This window comes from Osmerus mordax, chromosome 12 (assembly GCF_038355195.1).
Source record: "Osmerus mordax isolate fOsmMor3 chromosome 12, fOsmMor3.pri, whole genome shotgun sequence".
Lineage (NCBI taxonomy): Eukaryota > Metazoa > Chordata > Actinopteri > Osmeriformes > Osmeridae > Osmerus > Osmerus mordax.
In genome coordinates this window covers 1,089,771-1,108,633 of record NC_090061.1, presented here as the reverse complement: position 1 = coordinate 1,108,633, position 18,863 = coordinate 1,089,771, and the positions used below count along the sequence as shown (strand labels likewise).

At 50.7% G+C, this 18,863-nt stretch overlaps 2 protein-coding genes across 2 annotated transcripts; both read right to left on the bottom strand.

The window, feature by feature from the left end:
* Positions 1 to 2,740: 2,740 nt before the first annotated feature.
* On the bottom strand, positions 2,741 to 4,752 carry ltc4s (leukotriene C4 synthase). The gene is made up of 6 exons (XM_067247526.1): positions 4,655 to 4,752; positions 4,397 to 4,496; positions 3,780 to 3,850; positions 3,502 to 3,583; positions 2,974 to 3,127; positions 2,741 to 2,909 (listed from the first exon to the last, which is right to left on the bottom strand). The coding sequence occupies exons 1-5, from the start codon at positions 4,710 to 4,712 to the stop codon at positions 2,989 to 2,991; spliced, it is 450 nt and encodes a 149-aa protein (XP_067103627.1). The 5' UTR covers positions 4,713 to 4,752; the 3' UTR covers positions 2,741 to 2,909; positions 2,974 to 2,988.
* A 305-nt stretch (positions 4,753 to 5,057) lies between these two features.
* On the bottom strand, positions 5,058 to 18,704 carry maml1 (mastermind-like transcriptional coactivator 1). The gene is given in 11 exon segments (XM_067247520.1): positions 5,058 to 6,334; positions 6,367 to 6,673; positions 6,676 to 6,790; positions 6,792 to 7,217; positions 7,220 to 7,381; positions 7,384 to 7,508; positions 8,531 to 8,663; positions 9,767 to 9,931; positions 9,933 to 10,001; positions 13,082 to 14,503; positions 17,096 to 18,704. Coding segments are annotated over 10 exon segments (3,168 nt in total). The 5' UTR covers positions 17,429 to 18,704; the 3' UTR covers positions 5,058 to 6,334; positions 6,367 to 6,455.
* Between the last annotated feature and the right edge of the window lie 159 nt (positions 18,705 to 18,863).

The window sequence follows — 18,863 nt, the reverse complement described above, 5'->3', positions numbered from 1 at the left end:
ACCCCCCACCCTGCCACAACACAGCCTGGAGCCCTCACCCCTCACCCAGACCCCCCACCCTGCCACAACACAGCCCCGGGGACACCATCCATCTGATTTCACTCTGGAAGAGGACAGAGGAGCTTGCGTAGAAGGGGAGGGAGTGTGTTGATAATACGGTTAAAGATACCGACCAATTTAAGCGGTTTTGTGGTGAGTGGGCGCTGACCGGCTTGAAGGTGATGAGACTGAGGTCTGAGGTGATTGCAGGAGTGTGGGGAGAGCTGGTGACAGAAGGGAAGTTCGTTAGGCTGACGAACACGAGGTCGTGTCTGAGCGTCTGGCTGCAGACCAGAGATAAAGACAGCAGGACAGGGAGATGTGCGTGAGGTTTCACAATTACAGGAAGCTGCAATTAACCCTGGGAGCCCTGCATGCTCAAACACAGAAATGAGAGACAGAGAGACGGACAGAGAGAGAGAGACAGAGAGACAGACAAAGAATGAGAGAGAAAGGGAGAAAGAGAGAGAGGCAGACAGAGTGGAAGGGATGTGCTGGTGTGCCAAGTCCCATTATTTCCAAAATGGCTTCCTTCCTCTTATCCTCTCTGCTTGGCCTTTTTACTATCCTCAGTCAAAACATTATGCAGATGAAATTATCAAATCTTAACGACAGTACAAAAGTCACAGAGAACAGGGAAAAGACATTGCTTGTAGCGCATGTTGAAAATGTTCTCTCCATAGCGGCATCAGTGGCAGCATGAAAGATCAAACTCATGACTTGAAACGGTTTTCAATCGTCCTGTGCACAAGCAGACTGCAGATGAGACCACTGCAGATGAGACCACTTCAGAACATCGGGATGCTTTTGAAGGCTTATCAGAACTGCTCCAATCTCCAGGGTTGTTATTTACCCTGCATGCCACAGACAGTCTCAAACTCTGGGTGAGATTTGATAAGCCACCTCCAGATTAGTAACCTGAGACAGTTTAACTAACGCATTCCTCCCATTCCTACAAAGTCTCATTTAAGAAACTGCATTCCAGATTTAAGATGCTTGAAGGACCTCCAGAGTGTATCTAAACTTGTTTTGTTTTTTGTGAGAGAGAACTGTAAAAATGCTTCTGGATGTAGAAATGCATTTAGGGCGCAATCCACTGCAAACAGGGGAAATGTTCATTCTCAAATTCAATGTAAGATATGGGACTGTAAAAGTGTGTGTGTGTGAGAGTGTGTGTGTGTGTGTGAGAGAGAGTGTGTGTGTACCAGCCAGCTGCGGACCACTTGGTGTGGTAAAGTTTCCGACAGGAAGTACCTGGCTGCAGAAATCCTTTTACCCCACAGTTCTGAGAAGAAAAAAAAAAAAAACTAATGTGGCATCAGTTCTGGAGAACACATGTGGACTCCACACTTCATACACCCTGGCAGTGACTAACACACTCACGCCTCAAGTTAAAATGAGCTACTTCCCAGTATGTGAAATCAGTCCACTGAAACAAACACCCATCTTCTCATCATATTTATTCATCCCACCTAAGACTCACACACTGACATTGTCAGTCGTCAATACCCAAAACTTCACCCGTCTAGGAGAATCCCTCTGCTTGGGGCTCTTTCATTCATCCAGGGGCGGAGGGTGAGGCTGTGGTGGTCGTTCCTTCCCAGGGGCCAGCTCTCGTAGCTGGGCCGTAGCCTCTGTCACCATGTCCATCAGGACCTCCACGCGGAGCATCAGTGCGTTCGTCTCCTCCCTGAGCTCCTGGTTTCTCTTCTTGAGGCGGGCGACCCTGCCACCCTCCTCAGCCTTGGGGCTCACTTCCTGGCCTCTGTTTAGGAGTTGCCACCGGCCCTCCCGGAAGGTGAAGGTGTGGCTGGCGAGGGTGAGGGTTGGGGGCCGTGTGCTGGGCCCCAGCTCTGCGTAGAGGGCCTGGCGTTCCAGGGTGTGGAGGGAGGAGAGGGAGGCGTCGAGACGGCCAGGGCTGGGTTTGGGGTTCCACACGTCTGACAACACAGCAGGGATGAAGGAGGACATCTGGGAACTCAACGCTTTCTTCCACATTCCCCTGAACAAGCTTTCTCTAGAGTCCTCCATGGTCTGAGAGCCGAGGTTGACTGTTGGACCTGGTCAGATGGTTCGGGTTGTGGAGGTGGTTCTGAAAAAGGAGGCCATGGCTTCACGTGTGTGTCAGCTTCATCGCTGGTGGACTCACAGTTTCACGGTCAGTCACCTGTCTGAATAAAGCTCCACAGACAAGACAACTCTGCTGATGAATCTTACTAGATTACCATGGCAATGGCATAGAACTGTTTTCTTTCATCGTCATAATGGACAATTACATTAGAATCACAGAGAAGTTATAATGGGGAAACGTTCCACAAAACACTGACTTTAGACCTCTGTGAGCAGACCATTCCTCTGGAAGCATTACCCAGATGCAGTTTACAAACTTTATCCTTCCTTTTCATCCTAAACCCCAAACTCCAATTATCTCTTTAATGCTGCCAGATGCTCTGCTTTGAGGTCTCCATCCTGCCCTGAAACCATCTGATTTCCCCCCACATGACAAGTGCTGTAAGATGGAGGTATTTGACTGCATACACAGAAAAAGACCATTAAGAGACCACTCACTTCCTATTATCACTAACAAGTACAAAAAAATATCTACAATTTCAATTACAATACACTTCAAACAAACACCTACATATCCTCTTAATGTACAAAAAAAATACTCCAAGTTTTAAATAATTAAAATGTACTTTTAATAAAACACACCTTTGTGACAGTCAATTGACAGTTCAATAACAGACTATTTTATAATTTCAGGAATATAGTCCCCCCCCATCTAAAACTCTGAAAAGGCATTACATAGACTATGACGCCACCTAGTGTAGTGGCAATGATGACACCATGGTATTTCAATCTCAAAACTTAAACGATTTCTCTACTCTGTTAATTATCAAGTGACTTTTCAAATGTCATCCAGATGAGCAGCTTCGTTCCTCGTGCCGCTTACTCCACCAGACCCCGCAGAACCAGCTGGGGCAGGTCCAGGTCCAGGTGGAACCGGAACAACGAGCATAGCACGCCCAGGGAGGAGAACACGATGAGAACCCAGAGAACCTTGGCGCTGAAATACAACGGGGCCAGTCTGGAAGCGGATAACCACAGGGAAGGTATCATTTATTGAAGATATCATTTCTTTTTTTAAGTCGCACTAAAGGCCCTTTCAGACATAACGCGTCAAAGTCACCACTGCGCTCTGAAACCGCTAACGAAAACGCGCAAATATATTTTTTCGAACAGCGCAATAGCCTATATCAGGAAAAATAGATATTTGCGTGGATTCGGTGAACCCAGCGGTGAGCGAAGCGCAAATCGCGTTCCGTTTGAAAAGTCTTTAGTTATATAACATATTATCAAAATGTTGCCTAGTTATTTATTTAACGGCATCAAGCCAAATAATTTAGAGGTGCAGGTGCAGTCAGGCCTGCAAACACTCAGTGTAGTGTTCCGTTTCCTCACCTTCCTTGCGCTGACTTTGCATAGCCTGTGAAGTAACAGTAGCGTCCACACAGGTACAGGAGACCACACAGCGAAGACACACCTGGAATATCAGCTAACAGTTACATGCTGTGGCTTTGAAGTACTTTTACCGAAATCATGCACATTTCAGTGATATAAATACATTTCAAATGCATATAAATACTGCAACAAAAAAAGTTAACATGTACAAAACTAGTCTAAATGTAAAAGTCCATGTTGAACATGGGTTCTCTCCTCGAGGAGAGCAGGTGGTCTACCTTGGCTGAAGAACACTCCTGACACCCACAGCACCGTGAGGAAGATGGGAAAGTACTCCGAAGAATTAACCCTGAATAATAAAAGACCACACACTACATGACAGCATACACACACACCACACGACAGCACACACACACCACACGACAGCACACACACACCACACGACAGCACACACACACCACACGACAGCATACACACACCACACGACAGCATACACACACCACACGACAGCATACACACACCACACGACAGCATACACACACCACACGACAGCATACACCACAGTATACGATGAACTTCATTGTCCCGTTCAGAGAAATTTGTCTTGGACTCTGCGGTGCATCATGAATGCCTTGAGTCACAATGACAACAAATAATACATCCTCAGCCATAACAGCATCAACAGTTACATACCAGTATGTCCCATATCCCATAACATAACACATACATGACCTTCATGGCCATGTGCACCAGACGAGCGAGTTAGTATAGTTTTTGGTTTACACACACTACATAACAGCATACACAAACAAACACATATTACGACTCCATTTCCCCTTTTTCCTCTGAATGGCACACAAGCAGGTCAACGGCTGATCTGACAACAAAGGCTTACTGAGCTCTGTGAACTCTCTCGAAGTCCGGGTGACCAGAGGTGGCTGGGGGGGGAACAGAGTACTTCCTCCGGGCATAGATCACCTGGAGAGAGAAGTAAGCTGGGGCAGAGCCAGTTTACAACAGTCAGCTACGAGGGAAAATGACAACCAACCATCAGTTTAATAAACATATACCTTCCCCTGAGAGCAGATCAGGAAGAGGACAAGTTCCAAGCAGCTTACCCTGTGCCAGCACCCCCAGTAGAGACACAGCTTACCTTGTTCCAGCACCCCCAGTAGAGACACAGCAGCGAGTAACACCACCTGTTCCTGCATAGCTACAGAGGAGCAGGCTGCTGTGGAGGGGACGAGGATGATGCTGTGTCCACTTAACTGCTCAGTTCTAGAGACCTGCCGTCATTTCATCGATACTACACCTCAGGAGGAGGGCTGAGTGAGAGGAGGGAGGGGAGTGAGAGGAGGGAGGGGAGTGAGAGGAGGGAGGGAGGAGAGTGAGAGGAGGGAGGAGAGTGAGAGGAGGGAGGGAGGAGAGTGAGAGGAGGGAGTGAGAGGAGGGAGGGATATGCAGAACCACAGTAGTGGGGTGTGTTCGATTGAACACACCCCACACAGCAGAGCAGAGAAACAATATCCACAAAGACAGACCACGCAGACACAAGATCATTTCTAAAGAACTATATTTACATTTAATACTCTTGTTTTACAAAGAACCATATTAAAAAGTATAAAATACTTACAAAATCCGGTGCAATATATAAAAATAAGATCTCTTCTCCAGAACAATAGGAAATGCATACATACAAAAACAATATACTTATATACATGTACAGAATCCTCTGACACAAGAGATGACCCTCTCCAGAATCAGGGTGTGTTTGAAAGCAAGTGAAGACCATCTGCTCTTTGAAATGATGATTCTTGGTAACGACCTTTGACACTGTACGAGTCAACGGTTCGCACGTTAAAACCGTTTTGGAACTCCTACCCGGCTTCTATCTGAACAGGATGTGGTACACTAGGCCCACTTGTGTTATAAGTGACATCCGGTAACGATATCTAGCACAGATTTATCAGACACGTCTCATCTGTGGAGGCCAACGTCTGAGTCAGCCTGCTGCCGTCTGGTGCAGCAGCAGCTTCAGGAAGGGTCAGATGGAGTGAAATCTATGCTGAATATTTTGTCACCACGGTGACTGACGACAACAGGGGTTTTTATGGTGTATGTTGGTTTGTGACCAGTAAACCCTCTGTAGGTAGTTAAGTATGGGATGGCAGCATCTGCAGCAGTGCGAGCGCTGACCACACATGAACACTCCACTGTCTCTGTCCGTGGACAAACAAAGGGGAATGTTTCACTACACCATCTCTGCAACTGAGCATATTTTCATATACATCATTTGCGTGTAAGGCCTCCTTTGTTTTCCCAAACAAACCATGATGGAAGGGCGAGGGTGGGTCCAACACACCCCTAATGAAGGACTACGGTGTTTTGGTAGGCTTGGGACGTGTGTTCCCTCTGTGTGTGCAGGAATTCAGTGGTTTGGTACTGAGCCACAGGTTCAGTAGTAATAGTAGTAGTAGTAGTAGTATTATTATAGTAGTACTATAGTAGTAGTAAAGTTCTCTGTTCTCCAGTCCTGGGGAACGCTCGGTCTGACAGAGCCTCTGTGCAGCTCTCAGCGTTCCATCTACACACTTGGTGTGTACACACACACACACACTCTCGACACACACACTCTCTCAACACACACACACACACACACAACAACGCTCTCAGCTGAGTCAGAACAGTGTCGAGAAGCATTTGTCATCCACCACAGCTTCGGTTCGTCCCCCAGGTCGCTGTTGCAGCAAAACCATGACAGGCCATGACCTAGACACCTCACCCGGGTCCTCCCTCTCTCCCTGGGCTCGTCTCCCTCTCTCCCTGGGCTCGTCTCCCTCCCCTCTCTCTCTCCGACAGGGGGACGGCTTTGTTGGACATGTTGAGACTCATCCCATGTTTCAGTGTGACCCTGGTCCCTCCAGAGCCCCCAGCAGGAGAGGCAGCAGGAGAGCTCACTGGTGGCTGGCTAGCAGCTCGTCCAGATCGTCCATCCACTCCTGAGTGCTCTGGCCCTTAAGGAGCGTGTCCAGGTCCCCGTCACCAGGGAAACCAGACCGAGGGCTGTAGCCAAACGACAGCTGCTGCTGCTGTGGTTGTTGACCGACTGTCCGGGTCACCTGGTAACCCTGGCTACACTGCAGGCCCGTCCGGTTCCCTGCCTGGTTCCCCGTCCAAACACCCCCAGGTCAGGCAGGACACCCTGGTTCTGAACCACCTGCTGCTGCTGGTTCTGCTGCTGGCTCTGGAGCAGCGGGCCCAGACCCAGACCCTGGGGGTTGGGGCCCGGGCCGGGGGGCGATGCCTGACTGCATCATCTGCTGCCCGGGGGTCATGCCCCCCATCGTGCGCCCGTTGGTGTTTGCGCCAAAGGGGGCGCCGGCGGTGGGCATCTTGGGCATGCGAGTCTGCTGCTGCAGGTGGAAGGAGCTGGGTGTGGAGAAGGCGTTGGGCGGCAGGCTGCCGTTGGTGGAGGGCGTCTGAGCGGGCATGGCCTGGTGCTGCGGCCACACCTGGCTCTGGACACTCTGCAGGGTGTTGGGCATGGGGCTGGGCATGGGGCTGGGCATGGGGCTGGGCATGGGGCTGGGCATGGTCCCCAGGGAGCCTGGCACCCTGGCCAGAGGAGGCTGCTTCTGCAGGGCAGCGCTGGGCTGGTTCTTCAGGTGCTGCGGCTGCTGGGGCAGCATGCTGTGTCTGTAGGGGGTGCCCCATGCCTCCCCCCAGCCTGCCTCTGGAGGGCGCTCTGCTGGGAGGGGTGGCTGGGCAGGAGCCCCATGCTGTTATAGAGAACCTGCTGGACATCCATACCTCCTCCTCCTCCTCCTCCACATGCAGGGAGGCTCAGGTCAGCCTGGCTGGAGGCAGGGGGGGGCGGGGCCAGGGGCGGGGGCCACCGCCCTGGCCCATGGTCATACCCAGCATGCTTTGCGTCTGGGGGAACATGCGCTGGGTTCCGGGGGCGGGGCCGCCTAAAGAACCCACGTTGCCCATTGGCTGAGAGGATCCTGTAGGGGGAACAGAGAAGTAAGAGAATAGAACTATAACTAATTAAAAGGTAATCAAGCTTCCCTCTTTCCCCATCTCTCAACTCAACACAGAAACTCAACACACAAAAAAAAAATGACTAAATGTAAACACAGAAAATCTTCACCAAGGTCTCCATGCTTATGAAAATGGACTTTCTCTGCACTGCCAAAACTATTCAGCTCAAACTCAGTTGACCCCACATATAATCAAAGGACACGAGAGATTTGAATTCTGTGTAAAAGAGACATTTGAGATCCCTCTTTTGTGAGGGAAGTTCTGTAGATCAACACATACATACTTTACATAATTGCTGCTTTGTGAAAGAGACTAGGAGGATAAGCATTCTCCCTCTCTCTCTCTAAATATGTAAATAGATATAACCCTAACCATATCTCTCTATCTATCTAGATATTTATACACACACAACAAACAGTCTTTATAGACAAGGACTGGTTGATCCGGCCCAATTCCACCCTATGGGTCGGTGTTACTAGTTTGTAATTCAAATGAGTTCAACAGGATGCATCATTTGCATGAGATACAGATAAACAGATGCCTGTGGGAGCAGGCTCACTCCAACAACTCTGCACGCTGCCCCTCTGCACGCTGCCCCTCTGCACGCTGCCCCTCTGCACGCTGCCCCTCTGCACGCTGCCCCTCTGCACGCTGCCCCTCTGCACGCTCCACCTCTGCACGCTCCACCTCTGCACGCTCCACCTCTGCAACGCCCTGCCCCTCTGCACGCTGCCCCTCTGCACGCTGCCCCTCGTCTAAGCACCCCCCCCCCCCCCCCCCCCCCCCCCCCGGTCTGACACCACCCTACCACCTTAACTAACACATTCTGTGGGAAACCCTGCAGTCCTAACACCATGCCCACGTTACGGCAGACACAAACAAGACCACAGCCTTTCAGGAGGTGCTCAGAGAGGGTTACTGGGGGAAGTGTCCCCACAACACTGATAGGAACAGACCAGTGTAAGTGTGTGTGTGTAGCTCGTACCGGGGAACTGGGAGACCTGTGTCTGCTGGAAGGGGTTCTGTGTGGGGGGCTGTGTCTGCTGGTCGTGGTACTGAGGCGGGGGGCGGGTCAGGTGTCTCTGCAGCTGCTGCTCCTGCTGCTGCCGCTGCTTCTCCTGCACACACACACACACACATAAAATTAAATAAGTTTAGAAAGTCAGATATAAAAAAATATATATATCTGTATAATATTTTTTTACCTTTTGGGTTGAAAAAAAGTTTACTAAAAAATAAACACGTTTTGAAAGGTTGTAAAACTACGATGGCGCATTAGGGCCAGTGTAGGGGGGAGGGGGGTATTAGGGCCAATGTGTGTGTTGTGGGGGGTATTAGGGCCAGTGTGTGTGTGTGTGTGTGTGGGGGGGGGGGTATTAGGGCCAGTGTGTGTGTGTGTGGGGGGGGGGGTATTAGGGCCAGTGTGTGTGTGTGTGTGTGGGGGGGGGGGGGGTATTAGGGCCAGTGTGTGTGTGTGTGTGTGTGGGGGGGGGGGGGGTATTAGGGCCAGTGTGTGTGTGTGTGGGGGGGGGGGTATTAGGGCCAGTGTGTGTGTGTGTGGGGGGGGGGGTATTAGGGCCAGTGTGTGTGTGTGTGTGTGGGGGGGGTATTAGGGCCAGTGTGTGTGTGTGTGGGGGGGGGGGGGGGTATTAGGGCCAGTGTGTGTGTGTGTGTGTGTGGGGGGGGGGGTATTAGGGCCAGTGTGGGTAAAAAAGAAAACCAGAGCCGGAGGGGAGGGGGGGGTAATATTCCGAGATTAAAGTCACAAATTTGCGAGAAAAAAAACTAATCGCTTCACTTTGCATGGTAGTTCTTAATGCACAAAAGCCATCACCTCGTCCAAATAAGTAGGGCCTATTATTTTTCCTTCTGAATAGGCCCAAATCACGGCAATGTATTTTCAAAGTCCGAATGCTTATTACAATCTGGTGATTCTGGGCTAAAATCAGGAGTAGCCTATTTCTTTATTGCTGAATCCTATTGAAAAGTATAATTCTGATTTCTGATTCTTTTTTTTTTTAAGGTTGAAAAAGTTAAGTTACAAAAAGTTTTGAAAGTAAAAATGTTATATAAACAAATAAATAAAAGGTTAGCAAACTTTTTTTAGGTTTGAAAAAAAGAAATTGGGGGGAAAATAACAATGTTTTTGCATCATTGATGATGAGCACTCTACTATAGTCTGCCTAAGCCAGCCATGAACTTTGACCTCTTGACCCCTCACCTGTTCAGCCATCATCTGTTGCTGCTGCCTCTGGCCCAGGAGGAACTGCAGCTGCTGCTGCTGCTGCTGGTGCTGCTGCTGCTGGTGCTGCTGCTGTTTCAGAACTGCAGCAGGGTTGCTAAGGAAGGCCGGGTTGCCGTGGTTGGGCTGCATGATGCTGCCCCCCTGGTGGCTGGGGCATGGAGCTGCCAGGCCCAGGGCCCTGGGGGGCGGCAGGGTAGGAGGCCTGGTCCTGCTGGGGGACATGGAAAGGATGCTGTTACAGGACACAGCCACCAGGGGGCACAGGGACAGAAGTTAGGAGGTCAACAATAAATTGTAGGCTAAATCAAATCAAGCCTGTTGATTGAATCGGTTGATTGGAACCTGTGGGGAACACAGATTCATCGATAGATCCCTAAGTGGTTTACGTTTGCTACAAACGTGCATCGAGTCTAACCTAGAAACAGCACTGCTTTCTCAGAGTAAGGAAAGTGGTTTAGGCTGCTTGTCTGACAGTTTTAAAAGGGAATAATCAGCCTGCATCTCTGCTCCTACTGCCCAACAGTACTGGAGCTTTGGAGCCACTAAGCACCTCTCCAGAGGGAGAGGTGGAAAGTTGGCTGGAGAGCCCAAGTCTCTGGGCTGTGGAGCGGGCTGGGGGATATTTTAGGTCCATCCATGCCACAAAACAAAGATGAGTCAGGGAGGGGGGAACGGAGGGCAGGGGAACAGACAGGGGAGCAGGGGAACAGACAGGGGAGAGGAGGAGGGCAGGGGAACAGACAGGGGAGCAGGGGAACAGACAGGGGAGAGGAGGAGGGCAGGGGAGCAGGGGAACAGACAGGGGAGCAGGGGAACAGACAGGGGAGAGGAGGAGGGCAGGGGAACAGACAGGGGAGCAGGGGAACAGACAGGGGAGAGGAGGAGGGCAGGGGAGCAGGGGAACAGACAGGGGAGCAGGGGAACAGACAGGGGAGAGGAGGAGGGCAGGGGAGCAGACAGGGGAGCAAGGGAACAGACAGGGGAGAGGAGGAAGAGATGGGAGAGAAAGAGAGGAGGGATCGGACAGTGTCTCGCGAGAGAAGAGACCCCCTTATGGGAGAGAGAAGCAGCTATATTTAAATAGAGAGAGAACGGGGAGGGGGGGGGCTGGGCTGAAAATACCCTGGTCAGGACAGGAGAGCTGAGAGAGAGAGGAGGGAGAGGAGGAGGGGGGGATGCATGAAAGGCTGCTTTGTCGTGGTACCCCCCCCTCCCCCCCCCCCCCCCCCCCCCACCCCCCCCCCCCCCACACACACACACACACACACCAACCCCGTGAGAGTCTGCACGCCAGCTCCTTAGCAACCAGCTGCTTGACCCAGACAGACAGACACACACACACACACACACACACACACACACACTTGTGGGGCCCATGCCAGACTTGCAGAGACAAAAAAAATAAAAATAGACCATCCACAAACATACACTCAAAACAAAGGATGTACATTCAGTCATACAAAAACTTTTTGTCCGTGTGTATAACCAGTACTGGACTGTACGCCGTTTATACGCAATCAATATGGCATATTAATAAAACCAAACTGCGACAACATGAAATACGCATTGTGGTGATTCAAGATGAACACATTGCTCCAGTCTGACTCCTCATGTTGACAAAACAAGGACATAACTTCAGCTACCAGTTATGAACTGCTGTGAGACCAACATCCATCTGGTTATGATTAATGTCGAGAGGAAGATCCCTGAATTTGGGATAATTTAGTTTCTCTATGCCCATTTCCTTTACGTGTCGTTGGAGAGCCAATCCACAATCTACTTCACTAATGGTAATTAGTGTAAACAAATATTATCATGCTAATGCAGGCAATCCACATCCATTGTCTCTGGTCAACATCCTAATCTAGACTAGTGGTTGTTTTGTCATCCAAGACAAACATCAAGCCAGTCCTGTTTGTTTGACCTGTGTGAACCGAAGGTTGATACCAATTAAACCATCTCTCTGGAGGATGGCGGTAAGTGTGGTCAATAGGGATGGGCGATATGGCCTAAAATCCATATTGGGATATACATTGCAGCCTCTTGCGATAACGATATATATCACGATATATACATTATAATAGAACCATTTCAGAACAGGTTACATAGACCCACAGTTTCCCACACATAGACTAATTTGTGGAGGTGCGCCACAGAATCAACACCGGCCGCCACGTTTCGTTATTATTTTTTTAACGCTGTTTAAAGCAAGCAGCGTATTCGTTCAGCTGCATTTCCTTTCCCTGCTCTCCCTCCGTCTCTCTGTCACTCGCGCGTCTCTCACATACACACGCGCACACACAGTCCCAACGTCAGCACACGCTAGCAACGACGCTATGCGATATCAGCGAGCCTTCAGCATTAGTAGGCTACTGTAGCTACGAGTCTAGGAAAGTTGAGGTGACTTTTCGCTAGGTACCTACGAACATATCTTAATCTGCTAGACAAGTGGGTTCCCCATCGTTCTTTTGGTGAGCAGTCTCACGAGCCCTACTTACCCGGCATCATGGAGCCGACCAGCTAAATACTTATTTAGCACTAGCGTTGCTACCTGCATATATGCAGAAATTGTTTACAATATTTTGAGGCTTCAACCAGTGCTGCTCAAGCAGAAAGACAGGGTCAGGGAGAGAAAGACATAGATTCGCTAGGCCTTTAAGAAAGAGTAGGAGAGGATATAATACATATATATTTATTAAAAAAAAAAGTTGTGTAACGTTCTGTGTAACGACCCCCCCAGTAGTTTGCTGATGCTCTCGGACGGCTTAAATCCGAATCAAGTCCAAATAATGGATGTTGCACCGGTCTTTTTCACCAGTTTTAACTTTAAGCCATAGCTACTCAAGATGATTAATACGGTGAAACGTTGCAGCTCGTGGCTCTAAATTTCATGGGTAGATTGCGTCCTACGTGCATTAACGCGATAGTGCAATAGAATTAAAATCTCTATCGTAGGCCAATTTTGTATCATTTATATTGCATATAGTTTATATCGCCCATTCCTAGTGGTCAGGTGAGGTGTGTTTGGCCAGGTAAGTGTGTCCAGGTGAGGTATGTGTGTCCAGGTAAGTGTGGTCAGGTGAGGTGTGTGTGGCCAGGTAAGTGTGGTCAGGTGAGGTGTGTGTGGCCAGGTAAGTGTGTCCAGGTGAGGTGTGTGTGGCCAGGTAAGTGTGGTCAGGTGAGGTGTGTGTGGCCAGGTAAGTGTGTCCAGGTGAGGTATGTGTGTCCAGGTAAGTGTGGTCAGGTGAGGTGTGTGTGGCCAGGTAAGTGTGTGTGGTCAGGGAGTCTCACCTGAGCGTGGGGGCGGAAGGCCAGGCCTGCTTTCTGCTTCATTTGCTGCTGCTGGCGAAGGAGAGACAGCAGAGTTGCCTTGTTCTGGCTCTGGGTGTTGGGGGGCCCCCGGGGGGGCCCAGAGGCCCCCGCCTCATAGTGGGACAGGGGCTTAGTGTTGTTGTAGTTCAGCATGGAGGACGGGGCCTGGCCCCCCGCAGACCCAGGGTGGCTGAGAGGGGCCCCCGGGGTGGGGTGCCCCAACATGTTAGGCTGCAGGTAGCCCCCTGCCCCCCCTGCCCCGGCCTTAGGGGACCCCTTGTTGGGCTGGCCTGGCATCATGAGCTGTTTGGGGTTGCTGGGGAAGTCCTGGGGGTAGAGGGAGGGGCTGGAAGGCTTCTCCAGGCCGTAGGCAGGCCCCAGGGGGGTCTGGGACGGGTTGGTGGTGGGGGGCCAGGACGGCGTGTGAGGATGAGGTCCAGCAGGGTGGAACTTGGAAGACTGGAGCTGCTGCTGTTGTTGCTGCTGCTGCTGCTGCTGTTTCTGGGCCTGTTGGTGCTGGAATTGGTTCTGGATCTGCTGAGCTCTCTGCTGCTGGGCTGCCAACTGCTGGAGCTGCTGAGCGGGGGACAGGTCCTTGGAGACGGGGCCGGGAGGGAGGAGGTGGGGCTGGGGAGGGAGCTGGCGGGAGGGTGGGGGAGGCTGGGAGAGGGGTTGGCGGGAGGGGGGGGGAGGCTGGGAGAGGGGCTGGGGCAGGCCCGGGGAAGAGGCCTTGGAGGATGTGGCGGTGGCGGGGGAGTTGGTGGTGTGGACCGGAGGCCCGGAGGAGGTGGGTCTGACGTGGGGCGAGGCGGTGCGGGAGTCTTGCTCGAAGGCAGCCGACACCGGGGAGAACTCTGACTTGACGCAGGCCAGGTCTGGAGGGAGGAGGCCCTGGGAGGAGGGGCCAGAGATCCCGCCCCCCGCACTCCCGGACCCCAGCTCCGGCGGATCCTTGCGGTCGTCGAAGCCGTCGTTGAGGATGTCCTGGATGTCCTCGTAGGCCACCGAGCGGTTGAGTTCCTCCATCAGCTCAGTCCACTCCTGCTCATTGAGGTTGAGGTCGGGGAACAGGTTGCTGCCGGCCCCACCCCCTGGGAGCATGCATGGGAGCACATCATCCACCGGCTCCTGCTTCATCTCCTTCAGCCTGAACTCCTGCTCCGAGGCCCCACCCACCAGGCCCCCGGGCTTCCTGTTGGTGCCATGGTTACCGTTGGGTAGGAGGGCGTCCACGCCCAGGCCCTGCTTGCTGTCCAGGGGGGAGCGGGGGGGCAGGGTGGAGATGCCGTTGTCCAGGCAGGCCTTCTTGGAAGGGGGGTAGCCGTCGCTGTAGCCGTTGACCTGGTCTCGTCCCAGCGGGGAGACAGAGCTCTCCTGCTTCCTCCGAACTGTCTCCTGCAGCTGGGGAGAGCACACACACCGTTACACACACACTCTCATTGCTAACACATGGATATATACACACACACACACACACACACACACACACATTTGTAATGTAAAAGTATTTTTAACTCTCACTGCTAACACGTTAATATATACACACACATTTGTAATGTAAAAGTATTATTATATCGACATGTAGGATTATACAAAAAAATAATAGGATTCCCAGTCAGATGGTAGATCTGGGGGTGGGGTGGTGGAGCTGTTACTGAATGGTCACATAAGGATCCATCAGACACAAACTTGAGAAGGGTATTACGTATCTGCTTCCCCCTGCTGAGATCTCTTCCCTTTATTGGCTGAGAGCCACAGGACCAGTACACGAGGCAGGTGAGTCAAACAGCAACATTCAGACCACACGAGGACTGGTGAAAGTTCACCAGTAATCTAACGCAAAACAAAAACGTATAAAAGAGATATACAGCGTTTCATTACGTTCCTATGAAGTTACCGGTTAAATTGTGCGCATATTAACCACGTTTAAAAGAGAATTCTGGTAATTCGCCTATTAATCGTGTCATGACACAATTTAAGTGGTTTCCAATAATAACTGTGCTCAGGGAAGCTCTCCACAGTTGGGGCAGATCCAGGAGATATTTCTGTCCTCATGTCCTCCTGTGAGACGACACTCAGAGCAGATGCTCTGGTCGTTTCATCAGACCTGGTACGTGCATCTCCACAAAAACAAACTCCTACAACAAGGCTGTTTAATACGTCGTTCTCAGAGGTGGGAGTTAGAGGCCGGAGAAAGACTAGGGTGTCTGCCCTGGCCTCGACTCTAACCCCTGCCCTGGCCTCGACTCTAACCCTGCACTCCCCCACAGCGGAGCTAGAAAAACTTTGGTGACTCACTTCAGAGCTTTATGAACCTGAAAAACTGGTCTCTGTCTTCCAGCCTCCCCCTCCTCTTCACTCCACCCCCACCCTCTCTCTCCCTCTCCCACTGCCTATCTCTCTCTCCCTGGCCGTCTCCCCCCCTCCCCCTCCCCTCCAGCTACCACCACCACCACCAGAGACCCGAAGCCACATGAAACTAATTACCATGTGTATGGGTGGTGGGACCCCCACAACAAAGAGCTAGTGGCAGGGCCACGGAGGGGAGAGGGGAGCGTGCCGAATTCTTTCCCGGGCCCGGCAAAAGACCGTCGTCTCGCTCTTTGAAGCCCCCCCCCCCCCCCACCTACCCCTGCCCGAGCCCCCCCTAAACCCTGCCCCCCCCCCCCCCACAATGGGCCTCTGCTCTGTGGGAAGAGAGGGAGTGGAGCCTCAGAGGGCAGAGCAGCAGATCCACAGGGGGACGGCAAGGCAGAGCTCCTTTAAGCCTGCGCGCGTCAGACCGGGCGGAGCAGAGCTGCTAACAAGCCGGGTGACAGGTACGCTCCCTCCGGCGAGCGCCGCAAAGTCCAGACCCGTATCAGCCATCCTACACCGTTCACCACACACAGAGTTCACTCTGTGGCAAGATTACCGCGGTCTTTCGCCACTTTCGAGACATAAACATTCAGAACGCCTGAGCCTGGGAGAAACGGAGGAGAAACAGCAGAGCCTGGCTCTGGCTCTGGTGGCACCAGGAAAGGTTACTGCTGAGTCAGAGCAGGGGGCCGGGGGAGGTCTTCTAATACTCCTGAGTCATCTCTGTGGGATGGAGTCACGTCAGCCGAGCCCCGTGTTGAGCAACACCAAGGCTCACTGCGATTGGGAGGGGCAGGGAGTTGGGTTGGGCAACCCACATTTCAACAGGTGATTCTCACTGTCTCACATCCTACAGAGGGATACACTACATGTCTTTAACAACCTGTAAATTGTGGATTTTTAAATGTTCTGTATACTTAACGTTTTATGTTTAGATTATAGCTACATATAAATGACATGTACTAAATGACTAAATGTAAATGTACGACCGGTTTGTGCTGCTGAGTTTTACCCACTAGAATGAGAAGGCCTTAGCTCTGGAAACTTACTGACAGTTATATTTTTTGTTTATCCCACTTGAGAACATGTGGAGAACTTCAGCGTTGACAATGACACACACTAAAATATAAAATTTAATATTAAATCATTTCAGATGGCATCCGATAGTGTCGTGTCTGCATTCTTCAGAGTACGATAAACAAAGTGACATTATATTTTACTTTCTCACTTCTACATACAATGCACTCATTGTCTGGCGCTATCGGGGCTATTCAGTGTAATATTGGGTGAAATTGCGAGGAATCTGGATGACGGCTGCGGGACTATTGTGCTGCAGAAAACCAGAGACTGTCGAGAATAAAGCACAACACTGAGATCATGTGACAGCGCCCAGCACGCGCTCTGGAGCACGCATGTTACTGGCTACAACTCTGCTTCTCTTCCGTGACAAGCACTGCTGCAAACGGTTCTGCATTCACTGGCCAACCTCGCTTTAAAAATCACCAACCACGAAAAGCACCACATTAATGCAAAACGTTGAAGTACATCAGAGCAGTTATTTTCGGTTTTCACGTGAGCACTGTTATCCGGTGTTTTCACACATCCGCCCCTTAAATCACAGTTGTGGTCACTCACCGCAATCAAAGTGCTGTTTCGGTTCTGATCTCCCGGTGTTGCGCCGTCCCCTTGCTCTGCGTTACTACCACCGGTCGTGTGCCCTCTCTGAAGAGCCTGGTCTGAATTTGGTTGTGGCTGTCTGTGCTTACTAGACCGCTTGGCCTTAGTTTGCAGGCAGCGTTGGTGCAGTGCAAAGGTCTGCTGTCGTTCCAACTCCAGGCGCTCCATCGCCGTGTTCTGGTAGCGGTTCTCGCAGCTGTTGTGGTGCCGCCTGAAGAGCTCGATTCGACGGCGGAGCCGCTCCATCACCGCGCTGTGTCGCGGCGGCGGCACAACAAAATCCGCCATCATCAATAAAGACTGTTGTAAACTCTGGACTCAGGTTTCGGCAGTCCGGATAAAATGCTGAATTCGCTCCTATTCAGTGTGGGCGTTTACACCCCCTACCCCTTTAGAAAGACTGCTCTGCCACTGCCATGGAGTCAACCTTTGTCTTGCTAATGTTGGCCTATTTTCACAACACACTTGTATTGGGAAAACGCATGTAAGAAGGCAGCGAGGGAAGTTCTAATTTAACCATTGCGATAACAGAAGATGCCGAGCTGTTAGTGTTGCATCCTGGCCAAACCCTTCAAATATCTCAACCGAGAACAGGGGCCTGTCAGTACTGGCTAGTAAGTCCGAAAACAAATCGCAGCAACAATGAATATTAATGAAACGAGAAAAACAACCGGTGCAATTTAATTGCCATATACTAAAACATGTTGTCAGTTATGAGTCTTGATGATATTCTTGCTAGATAGCCGATGAAACTACATTGTTAGCACAAACTTGCCAGCTAACGTAAGCTAGACAGCTAGTTACATTCCTCTGGCTAAATAAAGTTGGAAAGCGAGCAACAAAAGATCCGAACTTTCACACTGTTCAGCTACTCAACAAGCAACCAGTTACTAACCGTCCCTTAACATGAAACCACAAGGTCCAACATTTGAATGAGATTAATAGCAGGTGCGACAATAATTGAATGAAAATCTTTCTATTCACTTACCCAACTTTTACTCCGAATGCTGGCTAATGCTACATGCAACACACCATTCTCATGGTGAAAGTTAGTTGGCTAAAAGTTAGCTAGCAGAGCGAGTAACGCTGGCTGGTTCCACAGCTCTGGCTACTAAAGTTAGCTCTGTCTCCACGATTAGTAATCAAGCTAACTTGGACAGAGTAAATCAGATACTTTACATTTCCTATACTTCTGTGCAACAACACTTCACAAAAGTGTGTCAATGAGTACCGGGAGAACGCCGCGTGTTAACTTAGTTAACGAAATGCTGAGGTGTTCGCGAGCGAGCAAACAGCTGATCCCCGAGACACCGCCTGGCTCGCGCTGCTAACACCAGCCCGAGCTGCTACGGATGTGCGCTAGCCTGCCTGAGCTAGCTAGCCTACCCTAACAAAGCATGATATTCTGATTAGCTAAATAAATACATTTAAGTTGTCCACGTGTAACTATAGACTAACCGACGGTGGTCCTTGGTCTTTTGTTTGGCAAATACCAAAGTGCAACGACATACAATAATCCAACTCTGCCCCCTTTGATATTTCTATTGTTTTCCAATAGACAGGCATATCTTCGTCGCCATTTTGGTTCAAGTTTTTTCCCCCTCAACCTTTTCGTTTCCTATCGACACAAGAGGCGTTACCCAGACATTCGTGTCACCGTCTCCATGAAGGAATAGGGTAGGGTCCCTAATATTCCTTCACATCGTTGATGGTAAAACATGTTTGT

Coding starts and splice junctions, on each gene's coding strand:
- ltc4s (XM_067247526.1), bottom strand. CDS start 4,712: ATGCAGGAACAGGTGGTGTTACTCGCTGCTGTGTCTCTACTGGGGGTG. Junction 3,851..4,396: donor GAGAGAGTTCACAGAGCTCA/GTAAGCCTTTGT, acceptor TTTATTATTCAG/GGTTAATTCTTCGGAGTACT. Junction 3,584..3,779: donor AGGAGTGTTCTTCAGCCAAG/GTAGACCACCTG, acceptor CTGATATTCCAG/GTGTGTCTTCGCTGTGTGGT.